General features: G+C 45.4%; 2 protein-coding genes across 4 annotated transcripts in view; one reads left to right on the plus strand and one right to left on the minus strand.

The window, feature by feature from the left end:
• Nucleotides 1-18,907, minus strand: part of DCLRE1B (DNA cross-link repair 1B) — a 35,565-nt gene that overhangs the window by 11,503 nt on the left and 5,155 nt on the right. Inside the window, exons 1-3 of one of the 2 annotated variants that reach the window (XM_044283475.1) lie at nucleotides 13,269-13,407; nucleotides 11,437-11,653; nucleotides 5,903-6,068 (exon numbers count right to left, since the gene is read on the minus strand). In XM_044283475.1, coding sequence (XP_044139410.1) covers nucleotides 5,903-6,068; nucleotides 11,437-11,625 — 355 coding nt within the window. In that variant the 5' untranslated portion in view covers nucleotides 11,626-11,653; nucleotides 13,269-13,407. Of the gene's footprint in view, nucleotides 1-5,902; nucleotides 6,069-11,436; nucleotides 11,654-13,268; nucleotides 13,408-18,907 lie in introns of those variants that run through there. The other variant, XM_044283474.1, reaches the window with a different exon arrangement.
• The window catches only part of AP4B1 (adaptor related protein complex 4 subunit beta 1), a 41,542-nt gene continuing 36,238 nt past the window's right edge, over nucleotides 13,604-18,907 (plus strand). Inside the window, exon 1 of one of the 2 annotated variants that reach the window (XM_044283472.1) lies at nucleotides 13,604-13,664. The gene's annotated coding sequence lies outside the window, so the exon portion shown is untranslated. Of the gene's footprint in view, nucleotides 13,665-15,770; nucleotides 16,063-18,907 lie in introns of those variants that run through there. The other variant, XM_044283473.1, reaches the window with a different exon arrangement.

The following is an 18,907-nucleotide window of genomic DNA, read 5'->3' on the forward strand; positions in this document are numbered from 1 at the left end:
CATATTAATAGGGAGAGCTTGAGATTTGGCATTGTTAATTTTATAATATGAAAGGGACCCATACTCTGCAATCATGGAAAGGGCAGCGTCTATTGAGTTGCTGGGGTCAGTCAACGTGAGAATAATGTCATCTGCGTATAGCGTAATTTTGTGGGACTTGTTACCTATTTCCATTCCAGCTATTAATGGTGAATTCCTAACAGATTGCGCCAAGGGTTCCAGTGCCAACACGAACAATAGAGGCGATAGGGGGCAACCCTGTCTGGATCCGTTAGTAATACTAAATGGATCTGACACCACTCCATTAACCCATACCTTCGCCGATGGAGAAGAATATAGGCTATGAATAGTCTGTAATATTGGTCCTGAGAATCCCATTCGACGGAGTGTAGAGAATGTGTGGTCCCAATGCAAGCGATCAAATGCTTTTTCTGCATCTAATGTGATCGCCAGCATTGGGAGGTTATGCAACTCTGCATAATTGAATAAGTCTACAATCCGTCTAGTGTTGTCAGACGCCTGCCGACCAGACACAAACCCCGTTTGGTCAGGGTGGATCAGGGAAGGGAGAAGAGGAGCTAATCTATTGGCGATCAACTTGGCAAAGATTTTTACGTCAGAATTAAGCAATGAAATTGGGCGGAAATTCTGGGGTACATCAGGCACTTTACCAGGCTTTGGGATAGTGACTATTAGGGCTTCTAGCATGTCCGAGGGAAAAGAGTGTCCATCCTGCACTAATTTAAACATCTCGTGCATGTAAGGAGCAAGGATATGCTGAAAGTGGCGGTAGTATTCATTAGAGAGTCCATCAGGACCCGGGGATTTACCCAGCTTGAGAGACATAACAACCTTTTGAATTTCCGTAAGTGAGAATGATGCATTAAGGGACTGCAATTGCGCCTGAGTGAGAGTAGGGAGAGCCGCTTGCGAGAGAAAATTCTCCACCAAGACAGAGTAATTGTCAGGAAGAGGAGTGCTATCTTTAAGATTATAAAGAGATTGATAATACAATTTAAATTGGTTGGCAATCTCGCGGGGGTCTATCAGTTTTGCTTTATTTATAGGGTGGATCAAGTGCGATATTTTAGACTTTGCCTGTTGGGTTTTTAGTTGTTGCGCCAAAAGCCTACCTGCTTTATTGCTCTGGGAGTAGTATTTGGAGCGGAGCCGTAGGAGTGATTTTTGGTAATTTTGGGAGAGTAGGCTACTAAGCCTATTACGCGCGTCCCGAAGCGCAGCAGAGCATTGAGAGGTAGGAGCGGGTTTATTTGTGGCCTCTAAGTTGGCAATGTATTCTAGGGCTTGGGTAATGTCTCGTTCTCTGAGCTTTCTCACAGTAGAATTAAGTTTAATCAACGATCCTCGCATGTATGCTTTGTGGGCCTGCCACAATATAAACTTGTTCGAAACCGAGCCGTCATTAAACTGAAAATACTCATTCAACTGCGTAGAGAGCTCCGACACATATTTTGGGTTGTTAAAGAGAAATGTATTATTTCTCCAGATAGGGGGTCTGGTCGATTGAAACTGCTCCTCAAGGGTAATGGTAATCGGGGCATGATCTGACCACTTAATAAGGCCTATGTCAGTGGAAATTGTATGAAGCAGAGCAGTGTGATCTACCATAAACATATCTATTCGCGAGTAGGACACATGTATTGGGGAGAAAAAGGTAAAATCTTTTTCGAGGCTATGTTGCGCTCTCCACACATCCGTAAGGCCCTCAGAATGCAAGAAGGAGGCAACCCCTGCATCTGGTCGCCTGGTAGGAGAAGAGGAGTCAATAGTGGGGTGTAAGACGGTGTTGAAATCTCCGCAGAGGATTACCTTCCCCTGTTTGAGTTTATTCACATTGCGCATAAGTTTACGTAAAAAAACCAACTGGTGAGAGTTAGGGGCGTATAAGTTAACTATAGTGTACGTAATGCTGTTAATAGAGCAAACTAGAATAACATAACGACCTTGCGGGTCTGTTCTAGACTTAATCAGGGTATAGGCAACAGTGTTTTTGACTGCGATCAGCGTACCTCTCTTCTTCTTGTCACAGTGTGAATGTAGGACCGCAGGAAACAGGCGGTGGTGTATTCTATCAGCGTCTGCTTTCAGTAAATGAGTCTCCTGTATACACAAAACATCAACGTTAGCCGTCAGAGCTTCCTTCCACATATAAGACCTCTTCTGAGGGCAGTTGAGGCCCTTAACATTGAGGGACATAATTTTGAGACCCATAATGTCAAAGGGAACAGCTAAGTAAGGGAATACAACGATATGCTTCAAGATCAATAAGGCAAAGTGTCAAGCACTAAGGCAATGGGGGGAAGAGGGGGGAGGAGAATGGCAGGGAGGAAAGGACAACAATCAAACAGACAAACAATTAAAGCGAAGTTAACCGCCTGAGACTTTGTAAGAATTGAACAGGACGGACACAACCGTCTAGGCAGAGAAAGGGCGAAAGTTCAATGCTAGAATTGAAATAAATCAAAAATTAAACTAAACGGTGACAGAGGACCTGCACCCAACATGGAAAGTCCTGTTCCAACGCCCAGATAAGGTAGCATAGAAGGAGTCACAGCATGATAGACAGAACAATGTACCACCACACCGGTAATTCCCAATTCCTGGCTGCCAGGCATAGGGGAGACACTCAGGGCATCAGCCTTCAGACGTGCGTGAGGTAGCAGGAACTACAGTAGCAATGTCTGCGTCCACATTACTGGAGGACAATGGGATCTGCCAGAGATGGAGTAGTCGCTTCCCTTCTTCCAGGGTCTTGATGGCGTGCGTCTGTCCGTTTCTGCGAATAAGGATTTTTAGTGGGTAACCCCATTTGTAAGGGAAGTCATTATCCCTGAGGGCACTAGTAATAGGTTGTAGTGCTCTGCGCCGGCTGAGAGTGATCATAGAGAGGTCCGTGAAGAGTTTGATCTTCTGATACGGAGTAGGTAGCGAAGGCGTATTCCGTGCTGCCATCATGAGTGCCTCTTTAGTATGAAAGAAATGGATACGCGCCAGAGTATCACGTGGAACATCAGGATCCAGGTGAGGGGGTTTAGGAAGTCTATGGGCCCTGTCAATGATCATATCAGGGATTGGGATCTGTGGTAATAGTGCCCTTATCAACCCTTTCAGGTAAGTTTGCAGTTCCTGGGGGGCAACATCCTCAGGAATACCCCTGAATTTCACATTATTTCGTCGGGAACGGTCTTCCAGATCCGCCATTTTCAACTTGACAGCTTCCAACTCATCAGCCATAGCATTGTGGGCATCAATAATAGCATTTTGTGACGCTGCAAATTCAGCCATTTTCACCTCCACATGCTGCACCTTGTCCTCAGTGGTCTGCAATCTGGCAGAGAGAGGGTTAATCAGTCCAGCTATGTCTGTCTGCAGGGAGGATTTCAGGGCTAGTAACATGGCTTTAAGAGAGTCCTCAGTAACAGGCTTATCTGAGGTGGGAAGCATTTGGAAGGGATCCAGGGGTGGAATATTGTGAGAGGTGTACTCACTCAGCTGTGGATGGCCTCCGGTACATCCGATATGCGGCCGGGTATGTTGTATGCTGGGCGGCTGTTCCCGCTGCGCCATAAGACGGGCGCCATCTTGGATCCCTTGCTGCGTCTGCCTTGGAGCTCTGGCCTCTTCTGGAGTCGGCGGGAGCGACGGAGGCGACACATGCAGCAGGTTAGTGCTGCCAGAAACGTCCGGTGGGGAGGGAGAGCGGGCTGTAAGCGCTGGCGACATCGCGCTGATAGGGGATCCCAGCGCTGCCTTGTCAGCTCCATCAGCGCCATCTTTGAATCGCCCCCATTCAAAATAGCTCTCCAAGTTTCCATCCTGCAGTTTCTGCAGGTTCTTTCTGGACTTCCCCATAGTGTCGGCGGGGGAGTAGTGCATCTGAGGGAGTCGGCAAATGCTGCTGTATGCTGGGTGAAGACGGGCTGGCAAGATTACAGTCGCTGAGGTGCAGGAGCTCCTCACTCAAGCAGCCATCTCCTTCGGCAGCCTAGCCACGCCCCCCCCTTTCCCAATTTTAAATATCAAATATATAAACAATAAATAAATATACATACATATCTCCACGTCTGAAAAGTCCAAACTATAAAAATCTATTTAGAAAAAATGTCCTATGCGGTGAGCGCCGTAACAGAAAAAAATAAAAATAAAAACTGCGCGATTAGACATTTTAGTCACCTTGTCCCCCCAAAAAATAGGATCAGACTGTTCTATTATGGGCCGGCCGTTCTATAAAATGCGGAATGCACGCGGCTTTTTTTTGCGTTTTATTTTTTTTGCGTGGTATCGAGTTTCGCAATACTTTTTTAAGGTATCGAAACAGAATCCAAATTTTGGTATCGAAACAACCCTTTCTGCCACAGATCGCTAGAATGGGGCTCCCAAGTCGTGGCAGTCTGAATAGGGCGGTGGTCGAGCAGGTGCCCTGTTCCTTCATATAGGAAGTCTTGTTGACGTCTATAGAATTGGCAGAACCAGTCGAGTACAGCATTGAATGCAGAATGGTGAATATTCATACCCCGCTGCTCCATTGAAACTCCCAACCCATGTTCCAGTGAATGGGGGATGTCTAGGGACCATACATACATCACCTATCCTGTCAATAGGAGATATATAGGAGATAAAATAACGCACCATATAGAAAGAAAGGCTGCATTCGCTTATTACAGCTATATTGTAGATTTCACTGTAAATATCAGGGTTCCATAAAGTATGAAAAAAGGGACTTTTTTTTCCACGAACAGCGCCCCTCCTGTTCATGGGTTGTGCCTGGTATTGCAGCCCATCCACATTCAAGTGAATAAGGCCGAGTTCATCCACCCACACACAATCCATGGACAGTTTTATTTCTAAAAGAATATGGGCCTGGGACATTTATATATCCACATACGCCGCATCTATTTATTGCTACGATATAATGCATCCTTTGTGAAATTAATTTTGCAATTTGAAAAAAGTTTTTAAGTTTAGGCTACTTTCACACTTTTGGCAGAGGATTCCGGAAGGAGGTTCCGTAGCCGGACTGCCTGCCGGGTCCGGCAATCCGGATGCAAACGGATGGCATTTGTCAGACGGATCTGTCTCTCCGGTGTCATCCAGAAAAAACGGATTCGGTATTTAATTTTTTTCACAGATTTAAAAGTCTTCGCATGCACGGATCCGGCAATGCGGCAAGTTTAATGCACTAATACATTTCAATGGAGATTAATGCCGGCAAGTGTTCAGGATTTTTGTCCAGAGAGAAAAATACAGCATGCTGCGATATGCAAAAAACATAAGAGGGGCTGTATTAGGATGAGTTTTTTTCCCGGTATTGAGCCCCTGTGACGGAACTCAATACCGGAAAAGAAAAACGCTAGCGTGAAAGTACCCTTAGCCAGAATTCAAGTGGTTAAAGGGAAGCTGTCATCAGGATTTAGCCCCCTCTAGCCGTTATGGTGACAGGTTTACAAGGATTTTCGTTGCATTCTTATACCAGTAAGGAGTCATGGAGGTGGAGCTGCTCTCTCAAGGAGTCAGGCTAGGTAGTCCCCCTGCCTTGATTGATGTCCCACAGACCAGTCACAAACCTCCTAAAGAGACATGCAGCATATCTGCAGTTGAGGAGAGTTCAGTACTTGAATGTGAACAAGCCAAATGCTGATTTAGGAGGTGTGTGATTGTGCACCCTGTCTGTGGGACATCAATCTAATGAAGGAGATTTGGTGGGGGTTGTTATCTGACTGCAACACAGTTCTTTTTTCCATTAGATAGAATTGACCAGAAGATTGAAAATCCTTAATGTAGCCCTATCACCGTAATAGATAACAGGTGGGTGATGGTTTGGAGGGGGGGGGGGGGGGCTGATGACAGGTTCCCTTTAAAGAAAACACCCTCATGAATTTACCTGTATGCAGAACAGTACCAAAATATCCCTCAAACAGGAACATGACAGAACCAGGGCAGTGGTTGGCATCTATTAGAGTCACAGCTACTGTTTCAATCCCACAGTCATCCAGAGGCAGCATGTGGCATACTCCAACTTCCAATGGATTGATCCATTTACTCTTTACCTAAGAGTGAAAACAGATTATTGGTGAGGCCTACAAATACAATTACATGTTCAGAGTATTCTACACCTTCCAGGGTAGAAGCATCCATACCTGGTAAATGTGCATGGTCTATGGGAGATATGGATATTTCAGAATCTCTCATACACGCAGCCTCAATCCGCATGTTAATCACTGCAGATTTCACCCCACTACATTAAGGGGTGGAATCAGTGGTGGACATCAGCAGAAGAAAATGACATGTGGTGGTTTGAAAAAAAAAAAACAACTATATATAAAAAATAAATATCTGTACCGTAGGCCAATTTCTATGTAAAAAAATGTTCCAGCAGCAAGTGGATGAGATTTGTTAAAATCTTATCCATGTGCCCGGTACTGTATTCCGCTGCAGATTCCATGTGGCCTTGGCGCAAGGGTTCCCCACTGTATGACCCTCTGTGGGCATCTTCGAAAGGCTGTTTTTTTTAGTGCCTGTGTCACAACTTAAAGGGGTTTTCTGAGACTTTCATACTGATGCCTAGTAGGGATGAAATATCTGAAGTCGATTCGCATAATACTGGGAATACTGTACGGAGCGAGCGCTCCGTACAGTATAAGAATGTATTGGCTCCTATGAGCAGAAGTCGCGAGACTTCGCACAATAACTTCATAATCAATTTCTACAGTAAAAAAAAACATTTCCCGAACTCTGGTTCAGTTCCAAGTGGTACCGGATGCTTCATTGAAAGTCGCTTCATTCAAAACTTTAGATTAATACTGTACAGAGTTTCGTCTCTGTACAGCATTAGAATGTATGGGCTCCGATGAGCCAAAGTTAGTTATTCACAAAGTTGCGCGTGACTTTGTTGAATAACTTCGGTAATTGATTTTTAAAGTGGAAAACCATTCTAAAACTTGAAACCAAACTCTGCTTTGGTTCCGAGGTACTAGTAGGAAACAAAAGTCGAGTTTGGTTTCAAGTTTTAGAATGGTTTTCCACTTTAAAAATCAATTACCGAAGTTATTCAACAAAGTCACGCGCAACTTTGTGAATAACTAACTTTGGCTCATCGGAGCCCATACATTCTAATTCGAATCTCTGTACAGGATTATTCCGAAGTTTTGAACAAAAGCGGCTTCGGATGAAGCATCCAAAGGTCGCTGCGCTAAACACTACTGATGACTTATCCTCAGGATAGGTCATCAGTATCTGATCAGTGGAGGCCCGACACCCGGGAACCCCACCGATCAGATGTTTGAGAAGGTAGCCTGTGAGCGCCACGGTTTTCGCTCAGCTTTTCCTAGGCCAGTGACGTCACGTGGCCTAGGAGCAGCTCAGCCCCATAGAAGTGAATGGGGCTGAGCGCAATACTAAGCACAGCCACCATACAATGTACAACGCTGTGCTTGGTGAGCTGTAAGATGGCAGCAGCGTTCTCAAAATAGGGGATTGGCGGAGGTTCCGGATGTTGTACTCTAACCGATCAGATACTGATGACCTATCCTGAGGATAGTAATAAAATATAAGTAGAAGCAGCACTATGCGGTCTTTCATCGATGTGTGTATTCAATGCAGCAGCCTCGCCGTTGGCCCTTGATCCAACAGGCCATATGATGAACAAAGAAATAAAGATGGCTCCGGCAGCATCTCACATCATCCAGTATTTTTATTGCGACCTCAAGACAAATACAACAGCAACGTTTCGGCTAAAATTCAGCCTTTGTCAAGCCTAATAACATCAACATCAATAGGTGTATATATACCCCACATAAAAGACACACCCCTTCAAATCACCAATCATTAAAACACTTCTATCCATGTATTCATTACCTTGCACCTGGCTGCAGACTTACTATAACCATGCTGTACATGCCGCGCACAGCTGCACTTACTAAACCGGATGTATCCATCGTATCCACGGCAACTGACGGCGCTCGTTCCTGTGGCCAATCGTCAATCTCCAGATGCGCACGACACCAGTAATCACGCGTCAGGTCCACAGACGTCATCCAAACGCGCACTTGCGAGACGGATGATCGCATCACGTGGGCGCTCACATGCGGTGTCAATACAGCGCAACGTTAGTGCCATGGTAACGTGGACGCATCCGCAGGAAATCTTCCTGTAGCTCGGGTAAGGTAAATCAACTAGCTAATAATCGCATGGGACAATTCCGATCCATCTCAATACCAATAATCGCATACTCAGCATGGCCATATAGTCTGCAAAAGATAACACAATACATCATATAACCCAACCCCGATTGTAGTAGGGAAGAAGGTACATAATTCAACACAAATAATGTGCATCTATATGATATATTATGGATGTATTCTATAAAACCACAGAGTTATAACATGTCAATGAATTAATGAATATCTGATTACCCCCATACATTAGGGGATAGATCCTCAAGGGTTATTTTTCACATATTAATAAAAACAAGATGTCCCGATACCTAGAGGACAAAAAAGTTTCTCACCCTAGTCAATGGAAGTGACATTAAATTCTATATTCAGGCCAAATGGTTGAAGAGACCTAAGAATATGAATCCATTGTAGTTCCTTTCTTCTCAGGATTCTCTTTCTGTCCCCACCCCGTCTCAAATATCCTACACTATCAATAGCACGAAATCTTAATTGATTTATAGAATGATTATGTTCAATAAAATGTTTTGCAACCGGTTTATCTAGTGCACCCTTTCTTATTGTACTTTTGTGTTTATTGATTCTCTCTCTCAATTCCATCGTGGTCTCCCCCACGTATATATATACGTATATATATATATATATATATAACTGCACGGGCACTGTATCATGTATACCACATACATGTGTAATGTCCTCTGATTTTAAACAGTTTGCCACTATATGGGTGCGCAAAACCGTCGCCTCTCATGATGCCACTACAGTTGCAGCATGAGAGGCAAGGGAAATTGCCACCCTTCAAAGGTGCCAACCTCTTCTGTCTCTCCATATCTTTGCCCCCTATATCTGCTTTTACAATTCTGTCTCGCAAATTAGGACTTCGTTTGTAGGCCATCATTGGGGGAACTGTGAATTCAATGACATTAGGCAATCCTTTCTGTAAGATCTGCCATTCTTGTCTAAGGATGGTAGCAATATTACCGCTATCACCCCCAAAGAAGGACACAAAGGGAATCCGAGGGGTATCATGCTTCTGGAGCTTCCTTATAAAGGTGGAACTACGTTCGGTGGACACAATTTTCTGTTTAGTGCGTTTAATCAATTTTTTAGGGTATCCTCTATTGCTGAACTTATTGCTCATTTCATCAACTCTATGTTCAAACTGAGTATCATCCGATACAATGTGCCGTGCCCTAGGTAATTGACTCCATGGTAGGGAGTTCACCATATTCTGAGGATGACTGCTGTCATACATCAATAAGGTATTTTTATCTGTGGGTTTTTGGAAGCGATCTGTTTTGATCTTTCCCTCCTGTACAAGAATTCGGACGTCAAGGAACTGCAGCTCACGCACCGAATGTGTCACAGTGAACTGCAGGTCCTGGACTCCAGAATTCAAGTGCACATGAAATTCATCAAGTTTTTATTAATATGTGAAAAATAACCCTTGAGGATCTATCCCCTAATGTATGGGGGTAATCAGATATTCATTAATTCATTGACATGTTATAACTCTGTGGTTTTATAGAATACATCCATAATATATCATATAGATGCACATTATTTGTGTTGAATTATGTACCTTCTTCCCTACTACAATCGGGGTTGGGTTATATGATGTATTGTGTTATCTTTTGCAGACTATATGGCCATGCTGAGTATGCGATTATTGGTATTGAGATGGATCGGAATTGTCCCATGCGATTATTAGCTAGTTGATTTACCTTACCCGAGCTACAGGAAGATTTCCTGCGGATGCGTTCACGTTACCATGGCACTAACGTTGCACTGTATTGACACCGCACGTGAGCGCCCACGTGATGCGATCATCCGACGCGCAAGTGCGCGTTTGGATGATGTCTGTGGACCTGACGCGTGATTACTGGTGTCATGCGCATCTGGAGATGGCCGATTGGCCACAGGAACGAGCGCCGTCAGTTGCCGTGGATACGATGGATACATCCGGTTTAGTAAGTGCAGCTGTGCGCGGCTGCGCACTTCACATGAGACAACGCCGACATGTACAGCATGGTTATAGTAAGTCTGCAGCCAGGTGCAAGGTAATGAATACATGGATAGAAGTGTTTTAATGATTGGTGATTTATATTGATGATTTGAAGGGGCGTGTCTTTTATGTGGGGTATATATACACCTATTGATGTTGATGTCATTAGGCTTGACAAAGGCTGAATTTCAGCCGAAACGTTGCTGTTGTATTTGTCTTGCGGTTGCACTAAAAATACTGGATGATGCGAGATGCTGCCGGAGCCATCTTTATTTCTTTGTCTATCCTGAGGATAGGTCATTAGTATCAAAATGTCGGAAAACCTTTTTAAAGGGAGTCTGTCAGCAGATTTACCCCTTTTTAACAGTTGCCATACCGCTGTAGCCGCAAAACAGATGATTAACACAGTACCTTTATATGCTTTGGTGGACTTTTAAATATGCCAAAAACGAACTTTGATGAGGGCTCGCAAGTGCCCAGGGCGGAGTCCACCGTGTTGGAGCCCAGGCAGCTCCGCCTCTTTGGCTCTTATCCCCGCCCAGCCTCCTCCTCTGCTCGCCTATCTGTTGTCTTTCCCCCTCAGCGAGATCCCGCGCCTATGCGATAACTTCCTTGGCCGGGGCATGCGCACCGCCATGCCCATTGCTGACACGGCATCGCAGTAGCTTATGCGCATGCCCCGGCCAAGGAAGTCATCGCGTCGGCGCGGGATCTCGCTGAGGGGGAGAGACAACAGATAGGCGAGCAGAGGAGGAGGCTGGGCGGGGATAAGAGCCGAAGAGGCAGAGCTGCCTGGGCTCCAACACGGTGGACTCCGCCCTGGGCACTTGCGAGCCCTCATCAAAGTTCGTTTTTGGCATATTTAAAAGTCCACCCAAGCATATAAAGGTACTGTGTTAATCATCTGTTTTGCGGCTACAGCGGTATGGCAACTGTTAAAAAGGGGTAAATCTGCTGACAGACTCCCTTTAAACATGTTACATCATGAGATGATCCTGGGACTCTAGGCTGATAATTCTTACACCAGCCGTTTGCAGTGAATGAGATAAAAAGATGTAATTACCCTGCAGCACTACAATGTGGACGGCGTGCAGGTAAACAATGAAGAGGATGCAGTGCTCGCACGAGCAATGTGGCCCCTTGCTGATCGGCTGGGGTTGACCCCCACCATCCTGAAATCGATGACCTACCCTGAGGACTGGAATGCCCCTTTAATTCTAGAACACGTCAATCCAATACCTGTAACTTATGTTTAAGGACCTTGGCTGTGACCGGTGAACAGTAGAGTGGATTTTTCCACGTGGAAGACAAACCCATCGTATGGTCACTATGCATGTGAGAGAGAAAAAAGAGCCGGATGTGACTGCATTTTCGGATCTGCCAGAAATCCACAGCGATGGGCGTGTTGGGAAGAAGCGTCCCATTCATTATCAGCCTCCAGGTAGCTAACAACGCTCTGGAACAGACAGACAATAGACATGTAATAGTCCTATTAATACCAAGCTATTCAGCGTCACCTGCACATTCCAACCCCAAATCCTTTTGATCTGAAAACCAATCATTTGTTTGACTTGACTGGTTACTACTGGCATTCTAAATAACCTCCCCAATTATGCCCGAGTCGTTATTTATCTTAAAGGTGTAATCCCAACTGGACAACTGATCAATATGCTCTATTATTATTATGGCACCATTCGAGCCGTGGCGCTGTACATATAAAAAAGGGTATACAGACATAATACAAACTAGTACAGAAGGAGCAAGGGCCCACAATCTACAGTGACAGTAAAGCTGGTCATACGGTGGTATGGCAGCAGCAGGGTCACTGGTTGTAGGCTGGAGACGATTGTGGAAGGAGAGGGAGAGTATGGAGGGGACAGGTTGTGGGTGGCTTTGTATGTCATAGTATGTGTTTTGGAGTAACGGGGGGGGGGGGGGGGGTGGATTAGTTGGGCAGTAGGTTAAGGATTGATGGGAGGATGTTGCAGTAGTCTAGGCGGGGGATTATGAGGGCATGTACAAGCATTTTTGCAGACTCCCGCTATTAGGATGTCACAGTGTGAGGGGAAATATATAAAGGATCCATTTCTGGCTTTAATTTAAAAAAAAAAGCTGAAAAAGGTGATATGTAGTGTTTAGCTAACTTGTGTTCAAAGTTTGGCGTCCAATGTTTGGGTTCGGCCTATCAAAGAATCCAGTTATAGATTCCGAATTCCATTATGGTCCGTGGTAGAGGATTACATAACCGGATTCTTCAATAACCCGAACTTTGGACGCCGAGCTTAAAACACAAGTTCGCTCAACACTAGTGATGTGCGTTTCCAGCCTATAAAGGATGGAGTACATATGGGAAGGACAGGGCATTACTTTACGATTATGGGGCTGGCCGCAGCTTGGATGGCGTTATTACTAGAGCAATGCTGCTCCACCTCAGATCTGTGTGGGTCCGGTGGTCAGACTCTCTCATTATAGTGTATGGCCAGCAGAACAAGCTACGCCGAGTTACAGAAACCGCACAGCTTACGGTGCTACCCAGTCTGCGTTGCTCCCATTCACTACAACGGGGGTTATGGGGAAAAAAATCCAGCACAAAGGTCTTGGATTTCTGGTGCAGAATTGCATTTAAAGGGAACCTGTCACCACATACCTTCCAATGAAACCTTCTCCCTGTATGGTGCTTCTCCGCTCATTCCAGTACAGTTTGTGCCCTCTATTCAGAGAAATGACACTTTGTATTCTATGTTAAGGAGCCCCTTGGTGCAGCGAGGGAGTGGCCATTGCACCCAGAGGCTCCGCTCCTTTTCCTGCCGGCCACACCCCCACCACTTTGACAGGGCAGGCATTGTAGATATAACTGTGCCTGCCCCTGAAATCTCACGGCAGTGCAGGGCTGATGATCAGGAGCAGTTATATCTACTGCCTGGCCCTGTTAACGTGGTGGGGACACGATTGGCACCAAGGGGCTCACCCTTGGGCGCATCCGTCGCCCATTATTTGAGCGTCAGCTTCAAAGTTCTGTAGTACATAATTGATGCATATGCAATATGTAAATCAGAGAGGTGTGAACTTACCCTTATGGTGAAAGCCACAGGAACAGTAAAGTCATGTGCCTTCATGCAGTCCTTGATGCCCCTATACTGCCAGCAACCAATCAGGTCTCGCCTTTCATGTTCCAACTCTCCAAACAGCTGCCATCTTATTGGTTACATGCACTTTGTGAATAAGTTTTGACACATGTCGCTAGTAATAAGATACCTGGGTACCATGCAGCCCGTATAATAACATACATCCTGCCGCCCTCAGACTGGGTGTGGAGAAGTTTCAAGCCATAGCTCTGCTCATAGCCCGCGCGAGAAATTCTTCACGCATGCGCAGTCCCACTCTGGGTCAATGTTAGCAGTGTTCTGCTGCTTCTGTCTTACCAACCCGGAAGTGTAACGACTATGCCGGTAGATTGCCCATCCTCGGTAAGAAGAACGTCTTTCTGCCGCTATTCCAACCCATTTCCGTGTTTCTTCCTTCCCCCCCTGTGAGGTTGAGGTGGGCAGGGCGGGGCTTACTGGGCGGCTGTTTCCGCCAAGTGTTAACTCTTTAAGGGACAATTTCTATACTGTGGATGTGGAATGGGTTCAGTTCTTTATGGCGGAAAGAACACCCGTTCTGTTCCACACGGGAAGCCAAACAGAAATGCGTAAAGTAGTACAAATTTATCGATGTGCTCATTTGGGGCAGATTTTTTTTTTAAAACTAGAGGAAAGTTTTATCTGCAGGTTTTAGTGCAATCGCATTAGAAGGCTCTGTTCACACGTAGCATTGAAATGACAGTGTAGAGATGTCAACTTGGGAGAGCCCTTGGGGTTGTGGCTAGAATGTATGGGTGCCTAGGAGAAACTTAGATCCCTTGTCCACCGTCCCAACACCCCTAAGGCACCTTGCACACGGGGCGTCACAGATTTTGCCCGGATGCGTTGCGGGAAACCTGCGCAAGTGCGCACGCAATTTCAGTCAGTTTTGTCTGCGATTGTGTTGTTCAGTTTTTTCTGCGCGAGTGCATAGCGTTTAAATGCGTTTTGCACGCGCGTGATAAAAAACTGACTGTGGTAGCCAGACCCGAACACAGACTTCTTCACTGAAGTTCGGGTTTGGGTCAGGTGTTCTGTAGATTTTATTATTTTCCCTTATAACATGGTTATAAAGGAAAATAATAGCATTCTTTAATACAGAATGCTAAGTAAAATGTCCATTAAGGGTTAAAAAATAATAAAAACATAACTCACCTCATCCACTTGATCGTGCAGCCGCTATCGTCTTCTTCCTGCAGGACCTGCGCTGACATCATCACGCTCACCACATGGTGACATCAGCGCAGGTCCTGCTGAATGAAGATAGAAGATCTATTTTGCAAGCAAGTTCAGTCAGTTTTGTCTGCGAGTGCAATGCGTTTTGATGTGTTTTTCGCGCACGTGATAAAAAACTGAAGGTTTACAAACAACATCTCTTAGCAACCATCAGTGAAAAACACATCACACCCGCACTTGCTTGCGGATGCAGTGCGTTTTTCACGCAGCCCTATTCACTTCTATGGGGCCAGGGCTGCGTGAAAAACGCAGAATATAGAACAAGCAACGTTTTTCACGCAATGCAGAACTGATGCGTGAAAAACAACGCTCATGTACGCAGACCCATTGAAATGAATAGGTCAGGATTCAGTGCGGGCGCTATGCGTTCACGTCACTCATTGCACCCTCGCGGAAAACTCGCTCGTGTGGAAGAGGCCTAATACTAACACACGGGACCACACAGAACCCCCTCAAAAAGAAAAAGCTCCACAGCCCCTGAAAATGCAGCACTTTCCTAAAGAGTTTTTTTTCTGTTCTGTGGTGAAAACACCTGATATGAAATCCGCATCAAGAATCCTCCTGGTGTTTTAGGATGCAGTTTTTGCTATGAAGCAATTTTTCACACGTCTTAGTTTTTTTATGCGGTTTTTCATCTTTCCCGTTTCATCGGAAACTCTGGACCTAAATTCTGAATCAAGAATGGACGTCATCCTCAGCGCTGTTTTTTTTTTAAAAAAAAGCTCCATATGACTTAAAAGGAACCTGTCATCAACTTTATGCGGACCTCACTGAGGGCAGAAATGCTGATGTCAGCGGTGTGTCACTCATGAGATAAATGTAAGTGGTTGCTGAGAACCAGCATCATAATCATTGCAGGCCTTGAGAAGAGTCACATCTACCTGAGAAGAGTCCAGGTTATCCATAATCTCCTGCTCTCTCACCATCTGCTGATGATTGGCAGTTCTCTCCTAGGGAGAAAGGGAGAAAACTAGGTAGAAGACTGTCAGTCATCAGCAGGTGGGCAGGAGATATGAATAACCAGGACTCTTCTCAGTTGGCCGTGACTCTTTTCCAGGCCTGGGCTGCAATGTTTGTGATGTTGGTTCTCGGCAACCACTTACTTTTAGCTGTTGTGTGACATACCGCTAAAATCAGCATTTCTGTCACTATTTTATACTGCCCTCCGTACAGTCAGCATAAAGTTGATGGCAGGTTCCCTTTAACAAGCACTGAATTCAATGGGGATGAATTGCAGGTGTTTTAGGTGCAGTTTTTGGATGTGGAATCTGCGAAAAAACCCAAACCATACCAAAGTACTACTTTTCAGCACCACCTGTCTCAGCGTCACTTTACCTAGAATTCCCAGGAGCCCATACACTGTGGGGCGCATTGACTTTTTAAGCCGGTCTTAGTTTTCTCCTCTGTGCTGCTGTCTCATTTATGACGAGGTGTGCACCCCGCTTAGACACGCCCAATGAAAAGGCCACTCCCACTTTGCCAGGATCGGTTGTTTGAGTATCTGCAGGTATAGTACTTCTTCAGGATACAGGGGTAGTGTTTAGATGTTTTTTTGGGGGTTAAATATTTTTCAGTTATATTTTTGTAACAAAAAAAAAGTGTGGCCAGGAAGTTAAAAAAAATAAAGAAAAAGCTTTGGTTTGCATCATCATCCTTTAACTCTTTCCTAACTGCCCAACGTAAATTTTCATCAGTGACCAGGCATTTAAAATTGGTGCATCTGTGCAAGTCCGTGCGTCTGGAGTAAAAACTACGCCAGCCAGGCTCTGGCGTAGTTTCCAGGTGCAAATCTAAGTAAATTTGCTGTGGCTGGAGTCCCAGCATCGGCTCCCCTCCTCCCCTGTCATGCCTAACTGGCGCAAAGACGTCCGTGTGCCATAAAATTGTGTCACACGGCCAGACAGAAAAGGGGACTTGCGACACTTTTTACACCTAAAAGTCCATTAGTAAATGTACTGTAGTGTATTCCTCATACACTCCAATGCTAATGCATAGACTATAATAGTCATGATGGATCCGTGAAATAGACAAAATAGAGCATGCATCCGTGCTAAAAACACGGACCCACAGGACCGTGCTAAAACATGGATGTGTGAATACACCCATTAAAATGAATGGGTACGTGTGCTGTCCATGGAGAACTCGTACAGCACATGTACGTAGAACACTGACTTGTCAATGAGCCCTTAGGGTCCAGTCACACGTCTGCAAAATGGGTACGCATCTGTTCCGCAATTTTGCAGAACAGGTGCGGACCCAATCATTTTCATTTACTTCCATGCTGCAAAAAAATGGAACATGTCCTATTCTTGTCCGCAATTGTGGACAAGAAAAGGCATTTTCGATGAAAGTGCCGGCGATGTGCGGTCCGCAAAATGCGGAACGCACATTTCCAGTGTCCATGTTTTGCGGATCCGCAATACACATACGGACGTGTGAATGGCCGCTTTCATACAGTCAGTGTTCGGTCAGTGATCTCCATCAGTGATTTTGAGCCAAAACCAGGTGCGGCTGTAAACACCGAACAGGCGCAGGTCTTTCCCTTAGGGCCGTTTCACACGAGCGGATGCCGTGCGTGGCATCCGCTCCGTGAAAGAGTGCCAAGACCCGCTGCAGACTGCAGAGGCACGGAGTATTAACATGACTGCTAATGCTCCGTGCCTCTCTGTGATCGCTTTACTACGAAATCACAGTGACAACTGTGATTTCGTAGTAAAGCGATCACAGAGAGGCACGGAGCATTAGCAGTCATGTTAATACTCCGTGCCTCTGCAGTCTGCAGCGGGTCTTGGCACTCTTTCACGGAGCGGATGCCACGCACGGCATCCGCTCGTGTGAAACGGCCCTTAGGCCTTATGTCTGTGGAGGCTCCGCTTCACTTACAATCACTGGAAATCACTGACCTAACATTGACCTTGTAAATGAGGCCCAAAGGCTCATGCACACGAGCAGGTGTGCTCCACGCCCGTATTGAATGGGTCTGCAATTCTAAAGATACGGAGTGGTGCAGAGCCATAGATCGGAAGCACTACGAAACGCTTCTGTGGGATTTCGGTCCTCACAAAAAATAGAACATGTCCTATTTTTTTGGACCATCTCTTGCTGATCGCGATCCCGCAAATGGCGTGCATACAGATGGTGCCTGTGCAAATAGCGGTTCGCAGCACGGGGTACACATGCTCGTGTGCATGATTCACCGCACCAGCTGTACGATATCTGTGCCCCTTTCCTATAAGACACATCCCTTAAAAGGGCCACACCCTATTTTTGCTATGACGGCAGCTCAGCTATCACCCTGTAAAGGGCTCCCCCAGGTTGACATCTGTGCTAACGCTTTTTATTTTTGTCAGTCTCTGACCTATTTGCACGCTTTAGCATTCAGATGATTCTCAGAGGGATTCCCGATGTATGCACATATCTGTTTCCTTATATTTGCATCCATTGCTCAAAGTGGACCTGTACTTAAAAATAAAACACTTTTGATGCCTCATAAAGATGGGAGGTTTTGAGTGATTGGAGTATGGGTGCTGAGACCCCCACCACCATTTGCTCCTTGTTGCTAGAGATTGGTTCATAGACTTTCTATTGAGCCCCTTTTCAGCGGTGAGGGGAGTGAGTGCTTCTATCTTATCTCAGGGGTCTCAGCACGCAGACCCCCACCAATCAAATCTTTTGATACATCTCTATGATATATCAAAAGTTTTTTTTAAAGCTCAAGTCCACTTTAAAACACATGGTTTGCATTTACAAAGATGAAGGTGGTTGAAATAGAAACATACTGAAGTTAAATGCAGCAGATGTGGTAGTGATCATTCACAAACTCAGGGGGAATTTATCCTTCCTGCTTTGCTTTTTGGGCATTTAGAGGTGGCAAAACAGTGACATTTTTTCACACCTTGCGCTGTCCGCAACCGTATGTCCGTTCCGTGGCCCTGCAAAAAAATGGAGCAGGTCCTACTCTTCCCCCGCAAAATGCCCGTGGTCCTATTGAGTTCAATGGGTCTGCAAAAAACAAACAAAAAACAAACTGATGCCTCACAGATGGTACCCGTGTGTCATCTGTTTTTTGCGGATCCGTCATTGTGAAATGTCACAGAATGCCAATGACAATTATGCATCCAGAAGTAAAATGGATGTTTTTGTGGCCATGCGGAACAAATGTGGAATAACTACCGGTGCACAACGAACAGAAAAACGGAATCACGGATCCGCAAAATACGTGTGCATGATGCCTAAGACTGGCAGAGCTACATATATTTGTCACCAAGTTAGTGACTTTGTTCCAGGACAGAGCACCTACAGCATCCTCCTGTACAACAACTGTGGCACAGCTTAGCCAGCAGCGTCTAGCG

This window comes from Bufo gargarizans, chromosome 3, assembly GCF_014858855.1.
Source record: "Bufo gargarizans isolate SCDJY-AF-19 chromosome 3, ASM1485885v1, whole genome shotgun sequence".
NCBI classification, from domain to species: domain Eukaryota; kingdom Metazoa; phylum Chordata; class Amphibia; order Anura; family Bufonidae; genus Bufo; species Bufo gargarizans.